Source organism: Coregonus lavaretus (assembly GCF_964263955.1).
Source record: "Coregonus lavaretus genome assembly, chromosome: 9".
In the NCBI taxonomy this organism is placed as follows: domain Eukaryota; kingdom Metazoa; phylum Chordata; class Actinopteri; order Salmoniformes; family Salmonidae; genus Coregonus; species Coregonus lavaretus.
Genome location: NC_139996.1, coordinates 6,843,348 through 6,858,393, shown reverse-complemented (window position 1 = coordinate 6,858,393; position 15,046 = coordinate 6,843,348). Strand labels below are relative to the sequence as shown.

Here is a 15,046-nt window from a genome sequence, read left to right as displayed (position 1 = left end):
TCGTTATGGACCCACCAACAGGTTGACTAGTCCCCCAGAATTATCTCCTACTCTACGGAGGAATCTATCCCCACAATGTAATCTTGATAATTCCTGACAGTCCCCTACATTTCACTTAAAATGGCTACGCATTGATCAATTTGCTACTTTTCAATATTTTAGCAAGTTCTCAAATCAATTTCACCAAGTAATGAATAAAGACTACTGACCTTATCCTTGCAGCCGAGATTCAATGTAGGTTTGGATTCCGTCACCGTCTCTGTCATTAATCAGGTGTCCTCTGGCCTGTTTTAACCCTTAATGTCAAAGGGCAGGACATTCTATTTACGAATGTATCATTTGCCCGTCTACGGTTTTCAGAGTTACCTGGAATGACAGAAACAGGGTATTGGAGTCCGGCTCAGAAGGACCAAGCTGTTACGTGAATTATTTAACAAACTATTTCAGTGTCTCTGTGCGTCTCCCAAAAGGTTGTAAGTCTTTTGGGATTTAAGTAACGGCCAGAGTCCCGGTCTGCATAGTCAGAGATATTTATTCATTGAGAATTCTGCCATCACAATTTCAGAGTCCATCTTTTATACTCATACGTCATACAAAAAAATCCCTCCCCTCTGTTTGGCGGGCTGTAGTTTTCCACTCTAAAACTGCTCTACTGACCATCAGTTCACACACACACACATATACACACATGCATACACACATACAGTGGGGAGAACAAGTATTTGATACACTGCCGATTTTGCAGGTTTTCCTACTAACAAAGCATGTAGAGGTCTGTAATTTTTATCATAGGTACACTTCAACTGTGAAAGACGGAATCTAAAACAAAAATCCAGAAAATCACATTGTATGACATAAGTATTTGATACATCAGAAAAGCAGAACTTAATATTTGGTACAGAAACCTTTGTTTGCAATTACAGAGATCATACGTTTCCTGTAGGTCTTGACCAGGTTTGCACACACTGCAGCAGGGATTTTGGCCCACTCCTCCATACAGACCTTCTCCAGATCCTTCAGGTTTCGGGGCTGTCGCTGGGCAATACGGACTTTCAGCTCCCTCCAAAGATTTTCTATTGCGTTCAGGTCTGGAGACTGGCTAGGCCACTCCAGAACCTTGAGATGCTTCTTACGGAGCCACTCCTTAGTTGCCCTGGCTGTGTGTTTCGGGTCGTTGTCATGCTGGAAGACCCAGCCACGACCCATCTTCAATGCTCTTACTGAGGGAAGGAGGTTGTTGGCCAAGATCTCGCGATACATGGCCCCATCCATCCTCCCCTCAATACGGTGCAGTCGTCCTGTCCCCTTTGCAGAAAAGCATCCCCAAAGAATGATGTTTCCACCTCCATGCTTCACGGTTGGGATGGTGTTCTTGGGGTTGTACTCATCCTTCTTCTTCCTCCAAACACGGCGAGTGGAGTTTAGACCAAAAAGCTCTATTTTTGTCTCATCAGACCACATGACCTTCTCCCATTCCTCCTCTGGATCATCCAGATGGTCATTGGCAAACTTCAGACGGGCCTGGACATGCGCTGGCTTGAGCAGTGGGACCTTGCGTGCGCTGCAGGATTTTAATCCATGACGGCATAGTGTGTTACTAATGGTTTTCTTTGAGACTGTGGTCCTAGCTCTCTTCAGGTCATTGACCAGGTCCTGCCGTGTAGTTCTGGGCAGATCCCTCACCTTCCTCATGATCATTGATGCCCCACGAGGTGAGATCTTGCATGGAGCCCCAGATCGAGGGAGATTGACCGTCATCTTGAACTTCTTCCATTTTCTAATAATTGCGCCAACAGTTGTTGCCTTCTCACCAAGCTGCTTGCCTATTGTCCTGTAGCCCATCCTTGTGCAGGTCAACTATTTTATCCCTGATGTCCTTACACAGCTCTCTGGTCTTGGCCATTGTGGAGAGGTTGGAGTCTGTTTGATTGAGTGTGTGGACAGGTGTCTTTTATACAGGTAACAAGTTCAAACAGGTGCAGTTAATACAGGTAATGAGTGGAGAACAGGAGGGCTTCTTAAAGAAAAACGAACAGGTCTGTGAGAGCCGGAATTCTTACTGGTTGGTAGGTGATAAAATACTTATGTCATGCAATAAAATGCAAATTAATTACTTAAAAATCATACAATGTGATTTTCTGGATTTTTGTTTTAGATTCCGTCTCTCACAGTTGAAGTGTACCTATGATAAAAATTACAGACCTCTACATGCTTTGTAAGTAGGAAAACCTGCAAAATCGGCAGTGTATCAAATACTTGTTCTCCCCACTGTACATACACACACACACACACACACACACATATCCTACTCCCTGCATTACTCAGTTATTGCCGTTGTCACAATATTCTGCACCATGTTTTCATAACAGTTTCTCCCCTCCCTAAATTGGGAGGCCTCTTTATCTTAGTTTCTCAGTTGTCTTTGTTGTCTGGCCTAACTCTTACTCACATTGCTAAATAGTGGCTCAATGCCATAGCCTTTACTGGTCCTACACTCACACATTTCTAACACATTATACACAGTTTCAGGGTGTAATAATTAGTCATTAATAATTAATCTATCAGGATTTTACTCTGATTAGGCTTAGCCAGAGTCATTTATTTCTTAATATATGGTTCTGGGCTTAGCTATACCACAGCCTCTGCCATAGAAACAACCGGAGCATGGCTTGGTGCCTGTGGTCGCAACTTTACAATGAAAAAAACCAGCTCGTCTGTAGCCCACACTGTTCAAAACTAAAGACCTATATATTTTTTTTTCTGGGCAGATTCTCGGGATGCTCTTAAAGGGGTACACACAAATTAACCATCATGAGTAAGGAACTATGAAAACATTTAAAATAAACCCTATTTATTCTATATAAAAACGTTTGTCACAGATAATCGATGATTTGCAGTATGGATCAGATAAGATGGAGGTCATTACCACTAAATCAATTTAAAGGGAAAATCTTAGGTTTGCCGCAGAATTGTATATCCCGTCAAGGTGTGCCATGGTTCCAAAAGGTTTGAGTAGGAACACCTTCCTAATATTGAGTTGCACCCCCTTTTGTCCTCAGAACAGCCACAATTCGTCGGGGCATGGACTCTACAAGGTGTCGAAAGCATTCCACAGGGATGCTGGCCCATGTTCACTCCAATGCTTCCCACCGTTGTGTCAAGTTGGCTGGATGTCCTTTGGGTGGTGGACCATTCTTGATACACACAGGAAACTGTTGAGTGTGAAAAGCCCAGCAGCGTTACAGTTCTTGACACACTCAAAACGGTGCGCCTGGCACGTACTACCATACCCTGTTCAAAGGCACTTTAATATTTTGTCTTGCCCATTCACCCTCTGAATGGCACACATACACAACCCATGTCTCAATTGTCTCCTCCATCTACACTGATGTGGATTTAACAAGTGACATCAGTAAGGCGTCACAGCTTTCACCTGAATTCACCTGGTCAGTCTGTCATGGAAAGAGCAGGTGTTCCTAATGTTTTGTACACTGTGTGTAATATTGCTCGGGTTTGATAATAATCCTCCTCCTGTTGTCCTGCTATCCCTGTAGTGTCCAGCGGGTGGTGGTGTGCTCAGGGAAGCACTACTATGCCCTGTTGAAGCAGAGGGAGGCGTCAGCCGCCAGTCAGAACACAGCACTGATCAGACTGGAGGAGCTGTGTCCCTTCCCTCTAGAGGCCTTGCAGCAGGAGCTAAACAAGTACACCAACGCTAAAGGTAGACTATACCTGACCTGGCCGCTACTTACCGCAGACACTACGATCCAAAAAAATATAGCATCATGTATTGGTCACGTACACATATTTCACAGATGTTATTGCAGGTGCAGCAAAATGCTTGTTTCTAGCTCCCCAACAGTGCAGTAATACCTAACAATACAAAACAATCCACAAAAATCCACAAAAATGTATAGAAAGGAATTAAGAAATATTAGAACGAGCAATGTCAGAGTCCGGAATATAAATATATATGTAGATGACGGTGTGTATAGACATTATGGACAGTAGATGAATAGAAAAGGTGTGTACTGCAGTAGTTATATAGGATTAGCCTTGACTAGAATACAGTATAATACATATGAAGTGGCTCAAACAGTATGTAAACATTATTAAAGTGACCAGTGTGCCATGACTATGTACACAGGGCAGAAGTCTCCCAAGGTGCAGGGCAGACTATCTAAGTCTAAAATGGCCGCTTAGCAGTGGCTTTTATCCAAGTACACCAATACTTAAGGTACCCTGACCTGACCTCAACCTCAACTGGCTTGGACCACACTGGTCATCACTACTTACCACAGACACCATAGGCTGGTTTCCCAGACACAGATTAAGTCTCGTCCTGGTCTAAAAAGCTATTCCAATGGAAATTATCCATGGAGCATGCTTTTTCCCTCCAGGACTATGCTCTGCTCTGAGAAACTGGCCCTTACCACAGAAGCCATCTGGTCCCTTTACTTCTCTGCGGCAGCATTAAATCAATATGAATGGTCACTGACTGTTTTTTTTCTTCTTTTTGTGCGTCTCCCATACAGAGTTCGTGTGGAGTCAGGAAGAGCCTCAGAACATGGGCCCCTGGTCGTTTGTGGCCCCCAGGTTTGAGAAGCAGCTGGCCTGCAAGGTGAGCCCCTGTCCCTGTCATTGGTTGGTTGTATTTGTGTGGATGTTTGACACTTTTATTGAGACAGTTTAGAAATCCGTTCTGCGGTGGGGAGTCGGATAAATGATTTGTGCTGGGGAGTTTTACCATGACATCACGGCTATGCACGTCCTGCCCTTGTCTAAAGGACCAGGAAAACACAGTATAGATTTAACTGGGTTTACATCTTTGGATATTACTTACCTTGAATGCTAACTTACTTAGGCTAATCTCCTTCCTCCCTATTTGGGACATAAGGACACAATGAGTTAGAAATCTCTGGACGTTATCTAGTCTGTTCTCACAGTGTCTCCCACATGGGTGAAGTGCCATGAGTCTGGTGAGTGAGACTAAATATTAACCGTGCATTTATTTTCTCCCCCCAGCTTCGATTGGTCAGTCGGCCTGCTCTGCCCGCCCCGGCTGTGGGCATCGGAGCGCTCCACCAGCAGCAGAACGAGGCCGTCCTCACCGCTACCTTCTCCTCCTGAGACACTGGAACCACTGGGTCCCAAGATGGACGCTCTAGTTCATGAAGCTCCAGTAAAACCACATGACATCTCTTCTCTAGCCTGGAAATCCAGACTGAATTCAGCTCCCTTTTCACATTTGTTTAACTTGTTTCACTGTTCGCGATTCAGTCTGGCTTTAGGGCGTTGTTAGGGTACTGAAAAAGAGCAAAACCTAAATATGGTTCAGATTGAATCAAGGCGTTAGACACTAAGTTTACGGCATCATTGTTTTATAAATTCATTTTTGATTGATCATATAGCCACACAGCAGAGCATTATGATTTGATTTCAGTGACCTGACATATGACTATCATCTAGTTCAGTTTATCATCTTGTTTCTTCAAGGTAGAAGATTGTCTCAGGTTGTCAATCAAAAGGGCTTAGGCATTCATCAGTATTGTCTATGCATGAGTTGCTGTAGTTTTTCTACTGTTTAAATGTCAGCCTCAACATCAGTTTGTTATAAAAAATAAAATGTCAAAATACTGTTAAAATGGGACATTTTAACTTGAAAATATTATTTGGTGTATTTTTGTTTTTGTGTAGAAATCCAAAGCCTTTCATTTTGTTTTAGATTGTGAAAAAACACTATTTCCGAACAACTTCTGCACAAATGCACTTTCAGCACCACGGCTATTTAATATCTATTTAGGAAAGTTAGGGTTGCTATTTCTCAACAAATTAGTCATATTAGTCCCATCTTAGTAGTATTTCTGTTTCATTTTCAGAAGGTTGCATTTGTTGTGGATTCTGTCTTTACTGCTGCAGGTTTAGATTTAAAAAGCGCAATGTGAAAACTGACCATTACTGGATTAGAGTTTTAATTTACTATCTAGTGGTATAAAACTAATGCCATACTCAGACCATTCCTAGACAGTCCTAGCAAAATTCTTGCTTGAGAAATTGCTCTTTGCTAAGAAGCTATTTTTGTTTCTTTTTGACAACTTTAATTGAAAACAATCACAGTAAGGTACTTTAATTGTTACCCAGAAATGGTGATATTGAGATAAAAAACGGTTACATTGGATCTTTTTTTAGGCAGTTCACCCCTGCATAACACACGTCTCCTTTTCATTTAGTTTCCTTTCAGTAGCTACCTTCCATGTTATTACAACATAACACTATATCACACTACATACTATTCTCAGACAGTTGTGCATATGTTGTGGGAAGATTTCTGCTGGTTATCTATAGCAGATGTTAGACCTAGTCTTGTAATTCCTCTGTTCTTCCTATTGTCCGTAATATAGTAGCATCCTTGAGCTTCTTTAGGGTGACTCAACTGTACTAGGAATCCAAATCAGCCCCTACCCACTAAGCCCTTCTGAGAGGATTGGTGTAAGCAATATGGTAGTAAATCCATCTTACTCATGGGACAAGTGGAATTGTTGCCATATTGCTTATCTCCTTGCTTACACCCATAAAATCCTCTCAGATCTCCACAGGTGTCTGGTTGTAGGGGCTAGGCCCTCATTTGGGATGCAGGTCTGCCCAGAAAACACAGTCTGTTCTGTGAGACAGTATTCAATCTGACCCTGAATCCTGTGCTTAGGGGGTAGGTGCCAGGGATTGTTTCTGGGCATGGCCTAAAGCTTCAGACTGCTGCGTTCCTACTGGTTGATTTGAGATTCAAGGTGTAGTAGCAAGGAGTTGATTTGGGATTCAGGGTGTAGTAGCAAGGGGTTGATTTGGGATTCAAGGTGTAGTAGCAAGGGGTTGATTTGGGATTCAGGGTGTAGTAGCAAGGGGTTGATTTGGGATTCAGGGTGTAGTAGCAAGGGGTTGATTTGGGATTCAGGGTGTAGTAGCAAGGGGTTGATTTGGGATTCAGGGTGTAGTAGCAAGGGGTTGATTTGGGATTCAGGGTGTAGTAGCAAGGGGTTGATTTGGGATTCAGGGTGTAGTAGCAAGGGGTTGATTTGGGATTCAGGGTGTAGTAGCAAGGGGTTGATTTGGGATTCAGGGTGTAGTAGCAAGGGGTTGATTTGGGATTCAGGGTGTAGTAGCAAGGGGTTGATTTGGGATTCAGGGTGTAGTAGCAAGGGGTTGATTTGGGATTCAGGGTGTAGTAGCAAGGGGTTGATTTGGGATTCAGGGTGTAGTAGCAAGGGGTTGATTTGGGATTCAGGGTGTAGTAGCAAGGGGTTGATTTGGGATTCAAGGGCCCAGAGATGAATCAGTCTGTCCAGGGAAACAGACAGGAGAGGCTCCACCATCCCATTAACACTTTGTAATAGAACAGGAGACTCATTTCACTTCCTTTTTAGATTTTCTGACACTTTAACAGATCTAATTGGTTTTCTAGATAGACAACCATTGCCGTTTACTGAGATTAGTCTATGTCCCTTTTGTTTTTGGGAAATAAAAATGATACTCATAAGTAATTAAGATAGGAGAAGACTGTTGAATGTGATCTATTCTAAACGGGCAAGTTGGTAGCCTAATGCTTCACATGCATGCAGAGAACTGTGACAAACAAGCCTTTTGGATTGGCTGAGGCCATGCATGTTGGATGTGTTATCCATTCTATTGTATGCATAAGTAGGCAGGCCTTGGGCAAAAGCAATGCCAGGGGATTTTGAAATACTCCATCAGGGTTGTCATTTTGTTGTGAGGATTTAACATAGTTCACTGTCATCATAGTTGTATTAATGTACATCTCCGTTACTTACTCCAATGACATGGGTCGTGGATTTGGTGCAATGCGAACACTAATCGTTCACTCATACATCCTCATCACGCACACTTTCAGCTACATAGGCATGAGAGGAGAGCGGCCTCCCCAGCCACCCACTCCTTATTGCTATAACAACCGAAGGGGCGGTCAGCAGGCAGACAGCGTGACTCAATAGAATAGCGTTTCAGTTCAGACCGACACCAACCGGAGTCATCTTTCTGTCAAGTAACATATCCTAAACAGAATCCGGAGAGCTATAATTAATTGTTGCAAAGCAAAGGAGACAGAATAACGAAGGAGCTCCCAGTCTGTTACGTCAGAGATTAGGCCAGTGTTATAACCTGTAGGTAGGCTGCTACGTGTAACTGGTGGTAGGGCTGTAGCCAACTGTAGAGTAGGACACCTTTGCCTTCGCAGCGCAGCGGTTGAATGGATGGGCTGAGCAACGCAAGGTAGAACTAACTGGGCGACAATCAGGAAGAAACTCTTATTCAGTCCTACTTTTTGTCGGCACGAAACGGGGGACCATCCCCACACTGAGTCAGCACGAGAAGGTGACCTGCTTTGTAAAAGCGGTACTTCTAATCTTCTCACGTCTGTTCACCGGGACGACATGGCGAGTGAGAACGGAGAGTCTGTGGGGGGGGGATCTTGGAAAAAGAATGTCGATGATATCAAGAAGGTGTTCGAGTTCAAAGAAGTCCTTGGAACGTGAGTAATAACGGAAATGTGGTTTACTGTATATTAGAATCTTGTGAATCTCCTTAAATTACAACTTTGTTGTCGGCTGTCAAGGGTTTCCACTAGATAGCACATCCATAAAGTATATCGTAAAACTTCATGAAAACCAAAATGAGCTTTTTGGTTTTAATATAAGGTTAAGGTTAGGCATAAGGTTAGTAGTTTGGTTAGGGTTAGGTTTAAAATCACATTTTAAGAAGATGAATTGTAGAAATAGGTGGGGTTTATGACTTTGTGGATGTGGTAACTAGTGACGACCGCTGTCAATCGATGATACAATGTAGCGGAAATGGCAATTGTCATTATGTTGCTATCTGTTGCACGTTACATGAAGTCAGATTACTCTACTCTTGTCAACGAAGCCTAGACAATACGGCATGTGATATTGCCAGCGTACGTGCGATTTTTGCAAATACGAATGTTTTGAATGATGCTTTATTATGTCCTACAAATGTTTATGACATCGACAATGACTTACTGGATGCAACAATTCAACAGCACGTGCGCAAACTGTCAATAATAGGTCTAGTCTATGGCAGGAGTTCGATGGAAAAGCGGTTTGGCCCGCCTCAATACAATTCGACAGCTACCTCTAGGTCCCGTGTGGCTCAGTTGGTAGAGTATAGCGGTTGCAACGCCAGGGTTGTGGGTTCGATTCCCACGGTGGACCAGTATGAAAATGTAGGTGCTGTAAATCGCTTTGGATTAGAGCGTCTGCCAAATATTTTTTTATGTACTTATCAATATTAGAATGGAATGTTATTTTGATCAGAGACCAAAAGGTTATAGAACGGGTCCAAGGTGACATGTCAAGGCACTTGCATGACAGAATAGATTATCTTGAGGCTTTCTTATTAATATACATGCCATATGTAATCAGAAATACATGAGCTAGCACCTGTTATTAAATGCATTGACGGGACTCTGTGAGTGGTAGTCATTGTTTCAGCATCAAAATGGTTGTCAGCTTCTGCCTGCTGATGAGAATGGATCTTCTGATGTCTGGTCAGACTGGATAACATTAAATAGGTGTAGAAGATTCCTGGTGCTGAATTATGATCATGTCTAATCTGTATTTCATTATGATAATATGAAAGGCACTTACTTGCACATTGGGCAAGTCAGGAGTATTTTTTGGTTGCCCGAAGATTACGTCCACTTCACTTGTCCGAAAAAAATAAAAATAAAGTTGCTATTTTCACCTACACACAGGGGGAAAAACAGAAAGACCCGACTACTGGAATTCTTTGCATTTTGGTTGTTATCAGGATAGAAAAAAATCACCTGTCCAATGGGGGCAACCTCAGAGCAGGCTCAACTTGTATAACTGCTCAGTTCACTTGCCCCAGGCAATACACTCTTAGAAAAAAAGGTGCTATCTAGAACCTAAAAGATGTTTTCAGCTGTCCCCATAGGAGAACCCTTTTTGGTTCCAGGTAGAACACTTTTGGGTTCCATGTAGAACCTTTTCCACAGAGGGTTCAATGGTTCTACATGGAACCTAGAAGGGTTTTACCTGGAACCAAAAAGGGTTCTACCTGGAACCAAAAAGGGTTCTCCTATGGGGACAGCCTAAGAACCCTATTGGAACCCTTTTTTCTAAGAGTGTAGGGTCAATCCCTGCATGTAATGCTATCTTCTTTATCAGCAGTCATGAATGCAGTGCTATAACATCATCTATAGTCTGACATGTTGCCTGGCAATTTACAGATCCTCTGGGAGTATGGAACATTTCTATTATCATTATCATCAGAGACTAACTTACAAATACACACACAGACACACACACACAGACACACACACACACACACACACACACACACACACACACAGAGAGACAAACACACACATACACACACACAACCTTGCAACAAGTCAGTCTGAAGCTGGTGATGTTTGTGCATGGCTTTCATCAGCTGTTAGTTCTTCGTTCTACTCTAATAGTTCTGTTATTCTCTTGTGCTTCCTCTACTGCACTACTTTAGAGCAGACAAATTATTCCAGAGTTTATTTTTGTCTTCCAGTTGGTGCTGCTTGACTTAATGGCAGTTCTGCTCTGCTCAGTTCTGCTTTTGGTGAGTTATGATGCAGAGAGGAAGCATGCTAGTACTCACTTAGAAGGGCAAATTCCCCAAATGGTAGACTGGAAGACGAGCCTTCCTAAAACTCTCTCTGCCTCTAAACGATTTTCACGATTTTTCGACACGGGCCGGGGTGTTACATGCATAGGCTAAATAGCGCTGCTTGGTTCCTTCTCCAATGACTGACTTGGTTTTAGTGCGTTTTTGATCTTGTAGTTAAAATCTATCTACGCCTTTGATAGATGTTGAATTGATAAACTGTGTGTTATAGAAAGTTAAAGACTAAGTCCTTTGACCTACAGATGGTTCTTTTTCTTCTGTTTATTTCCCTCCATGTAAGCAGCAACACAACCAACCCGCCTTCTCTTAGGGAGAATGGGATTTCATCTGGTATTGAAGGAGGCCTGTGTCAGACGGGGGAAATATTGTTTTTTGGCCAGTCCTGGGAGATTGGTGTCAAGCAGGAAAAGTATGCCGCTCTTAGCGTCAATAAACTGGCCATGCTGGTCTCCATTCACCAGTGTCAACATAGGGGGTCAGGATTTGGGGTCGATTTCAATTCAGTCAGGAAGTGTAAACTGAAATTGAATTGGAGTGTCAGGTTGCTTCCTGAATTAACTGCATTGAAATGGAAATAGACCCAACCCTGGTGGGGATGGCTAGTTGCCTGGACTAGAGCTAAACCATAAACAGCTATGGGGATATCGCTTCATTGCGGCTTAGCCTGTTTGTTGTTCAAAGTCCGAGATAATTCTCAATATGCTACAACTCTTAGGCTGAGCCACATTCAGACTGCACACTTGTTGGCTTAGCCCAGGGCTAAGAAAGAACATACGGTGTGAAAGCCCTTAATTTCCCCTAACTGCCTCCCCCCTCCCCCCTCCCCCCTCCCCCCCCCAACCCCATATCAGTCTGTGCTCCACCCTGTCCTACGGAGGTATAGCCTGTGCCTCTCATCACCGTCAGGGAGGAGCTCCTTGTTCCCATCAGCATCTTGACTTGAACACACGACTGTGACCCCCAGCTTGGGTCACACGATGTCACGATCGTTCATGAACGAGAAGGACCAAGGCGCAGCGTGATATGCATTCATATTTATTTCACGAATAAACGCACAACCAAAACAACAAACGAAACGTGACGTCCAAGGTAGACAAATAACATACCTCACACGGAACAAGATCCCACAACCCACTAGTGCCAACAGGCTACCTAAGTATGGTCCCCAATCAGAGACAACGAGCTACAGCTGCCTCTGATTGGGAACCACCCTGGCCAACATAGATCTACACGATCTAGAAACTAACATAGACAAACCCAACACAGAAAAATACACACCCTGACTCAACCAATACCAGTCCCTAGAGTCAGGGTGTGACACACGAAGCCCTAACATAATTAAATTCCACTCCATTCCACTCCACCCAACTCCATTCCACTCAACTCCATTCCATTCTATAAAATTCTATTCCACTCTATTCCACTCCATTCCATTCCATTCAACTATATTGTCCTTGCAGGGAAATTCATCCAGGAGTACATAAGACCATTAAGTAAGGTTACATGCACACACTAATGCGATTATTGTGGCTAGTCAGATTAATATAATAGTTTGTTTCAAACGTTTACGTGCTTTGCAAGAATAATGATTTCCCTAATAATCCTGTTTACACAGACACATCTGAAATCAGGCTACCTGATGGCTTTCTGATAAATGCAGAACATTTCCAATCAAAATAAACGTTATACCACAGCGACCATGTTATTTTTGGGAAGCATATTTGATTCTGGATTCAGACATACAGTATGAAGTTTTTATGTGAAAACTACTTCTAAGACGCATACATTCAGTTGTTCCAAACTCACTTCACTCACGAGGGAGGCTCGCTGGGCTGGTGCTAGCACATGAGCAGATCAAATACACTGAAACGAAACTGGAACGCTGATTAAGGTGTTTACATGTCCTAATAATTCTAAAGATTGCTCAGAAAACCAGGTGTTTTAATCGGCGTATGCTTACTTCCAATATGACCTCTCGCCCATTAGGATAAGCAGAGTAAGGTTTTTACATGACAATTGCATAATCTGCCGAATGCCATAATGAGTTTAATATCAAATTATTACTGTAAACGTACTCCATGAAGTACACAGTTAAGAATAACATGTTGTATAATCATATAGGCGCAGTGGAAAAGGCTCCAGTTGTATTCAAGGAGTGGGCGATCGTAACGGCAGAAAGTTGCGATGCCCTCATCTGTTATTTTATTCTTATCTGAATGTGAAGGGCCTCTTCTAAACACCTGTGAATCATCATCATGAGTCACCGTCTAAACAGTGGATAGGTTGAACACCAGGCATCTCTACATACCAGCTCAACATGTCCCTGCCTGTCTGCCCAGCTCACTTTATTTACACACACACACCTCAAGTCCCATGTCAACACCACGGAGGCCCATGTCAGTCATTCCTGCTCCTGCTGGCTCCTGCCCTGTTGTGTATAAGCAGACCCAGTAGGTGTTGTGTGTAGTGTATGTTGTGTGTGTAGTGAGTGTGTAGTGTGTAGTGTATGTTGTGTGTGTGTGTAGTGTGTGTGTAGTATGTGTTGTGTGTGTGTGTGTAGTGTGTGTGTGTAGTGTGTGTAGTGTGTGTAGTGTGTGTAGTGTGTGTGTATGTATTGAGCTAGCTGCCAGGCTGAGACAGCCCTGGCAGCTATTGCATATACAGTGGGGGAAAAAAGTATTTAGTCAGCCACCAATTGTGTAAGTTCTCCCACTTAAAAAGATGAGAGAGGCCTGTAATTTTCATCATAGGTACACGTCAACTATGACAGACAAATTGAGAAAAAGAATTCCAGAAAATCACATTATAGGATTTTTTATGAATTTATTTGCAAATTATGGTGGAAAATAAGTATTTGGTCACCCACAAACAAGCAAGATTTCTGGCTCTCACAGACCTGTAACTTCTTCTTTAAGAGGCTCCTCTGTCCTCCACTCATTACCTGTATTAATGGCACCTGTTTGAACTTGTTATCAGTATAAAAGACACCTGTCCACAACCTCAAACAATCACACTCCAAAATCCACTATGGCCAAGACCAAAGAGCTGTCAAAGGACACCAGAAACAAAATTGTAGACCTGCACCAGGCTGGGAAGACTGAATCTGCAATAGGTAAGCAGCTTGGTTTGAAGAAATCAACTGTGGGAGCAATTATTAGGAAATGGAAGACATACAAGACCACTGATAATCTCCCTCGATCTGGGGCTCCACGCAAGATCTCACCCCGTGGGGTCAAAATGATCACAAGAACGGTGAGCAAAAATCCCAGAACCACACGGGGGGACCTAGTGAATGACCTGCAGAGAGCTGGGACCAAAGTAACAAAGCCTACCATCAGTAACACACTACGCCGCCAGGGACTCAAATCCTGCAGTGCAGATGTGTCCCCCTGCTTAAGCCAGTACATGTCCAGGCCCGTCTGAAGTTTGCTAGAGTGCATTTGGATGATCCAGAAGAGGATTGGGAGAATGTCATATGGTCAGATGAAACCAAAATATAACTTTTTGGTAAAAACTCAACTCGTCGTGTTTGGAGGACAAAGAATGCTGAGTTGCATCCAAAGAACACCATACCTACTGTGAAGCATGGGGGTGGAAACATCATGCTTTGGGGCTGTTTTTCTGCAAAGGGACCAGGACGACTGATCCGTGTAAAGGAAAGAATGAATGGGGCCATGTATCGTTAGATTTTGAGTGAAAACCTCCTTCCATCAGCAAGGGCATTGAAGATGAAACGTGGCTGGGTCTTTCAGCATGACAATGATCCCAAACACACCGCCCGGGCAACGAAGGAGTGGCTTCGTAAGAAGCATTTCAAGGTCCTGGAGTGGCCTAGCCAGTCTCCAGATCTCAACCCCATAGAAGATCTTTGGAGGGAGTTAAAAGTCAATGTTGCCCAGCGACAGCCCCAAAACATCACTGCTCTAGAGGAGATCTGCATGGAGGAATGGGCCAAAATACTAGCAACAGTGTGTGAAAACCTTGTGAAGACTTACAGAAAACGTTTGACCTGTGTCATTGCCAACAAAGGGTATATAACAAAGTATTGAGAAACTTTTGTTATTGACCAAATACTTATTTTCCACCATAATTTGCAAATAAATTCATAAAAAATCCTACAATGTGATTTTCTGGAATTTTTTTTCTCATTTTGTCTGTCATAGTTGACGTGTACCTATGATGAAAATTACAGGCCTCTCTCATCTTTTTAAGTGGGAGAACTTGCACAATTGGTGGCTGACTAAATACTTTTTTCCCCCACTGTATATACACACAGCACTGTCTCCTCCTCCTCCTCCTCCTCCTCCTCCTCCTCCTCCTCCTCCTACCGATCCCT

The 15,046-nt window shown here is 43.1% G+C and overlaps 1 protein-coding gene across 1 annotated transcript in view; it reads left to right on the top strand.

Annotated features, from left to right (window-relative positions):
• dhtkd1 (dehydrogenase E1 and transketolase domain containing 1) overlaps positions 1-5,671 on the top strand; it is a 33,722-nt gene extending 28,051 nt beyond the window's left edge. The window contains exons 16-18 of the mRNA XM_084168982.1: positions 3,555-3,721; positions 4,536-4,621; positions 5,026-5,671. Of these exons, the coding sequence (XP_084025108.1) occupies positions 3,555-3,721; positions 4,536-4,621; positions 5,026-5,130 (358 nt within the window). The 3' untranslated portion in view covers positions 5,131-5,671. The remainder of the gene's footprint in view (positions 1-3,554; positions 3,722-4,535; positions 4,622-5,025) is intronic.
• Positions 5,672-15,046: the final 9,375 nt, after the last annotated feature.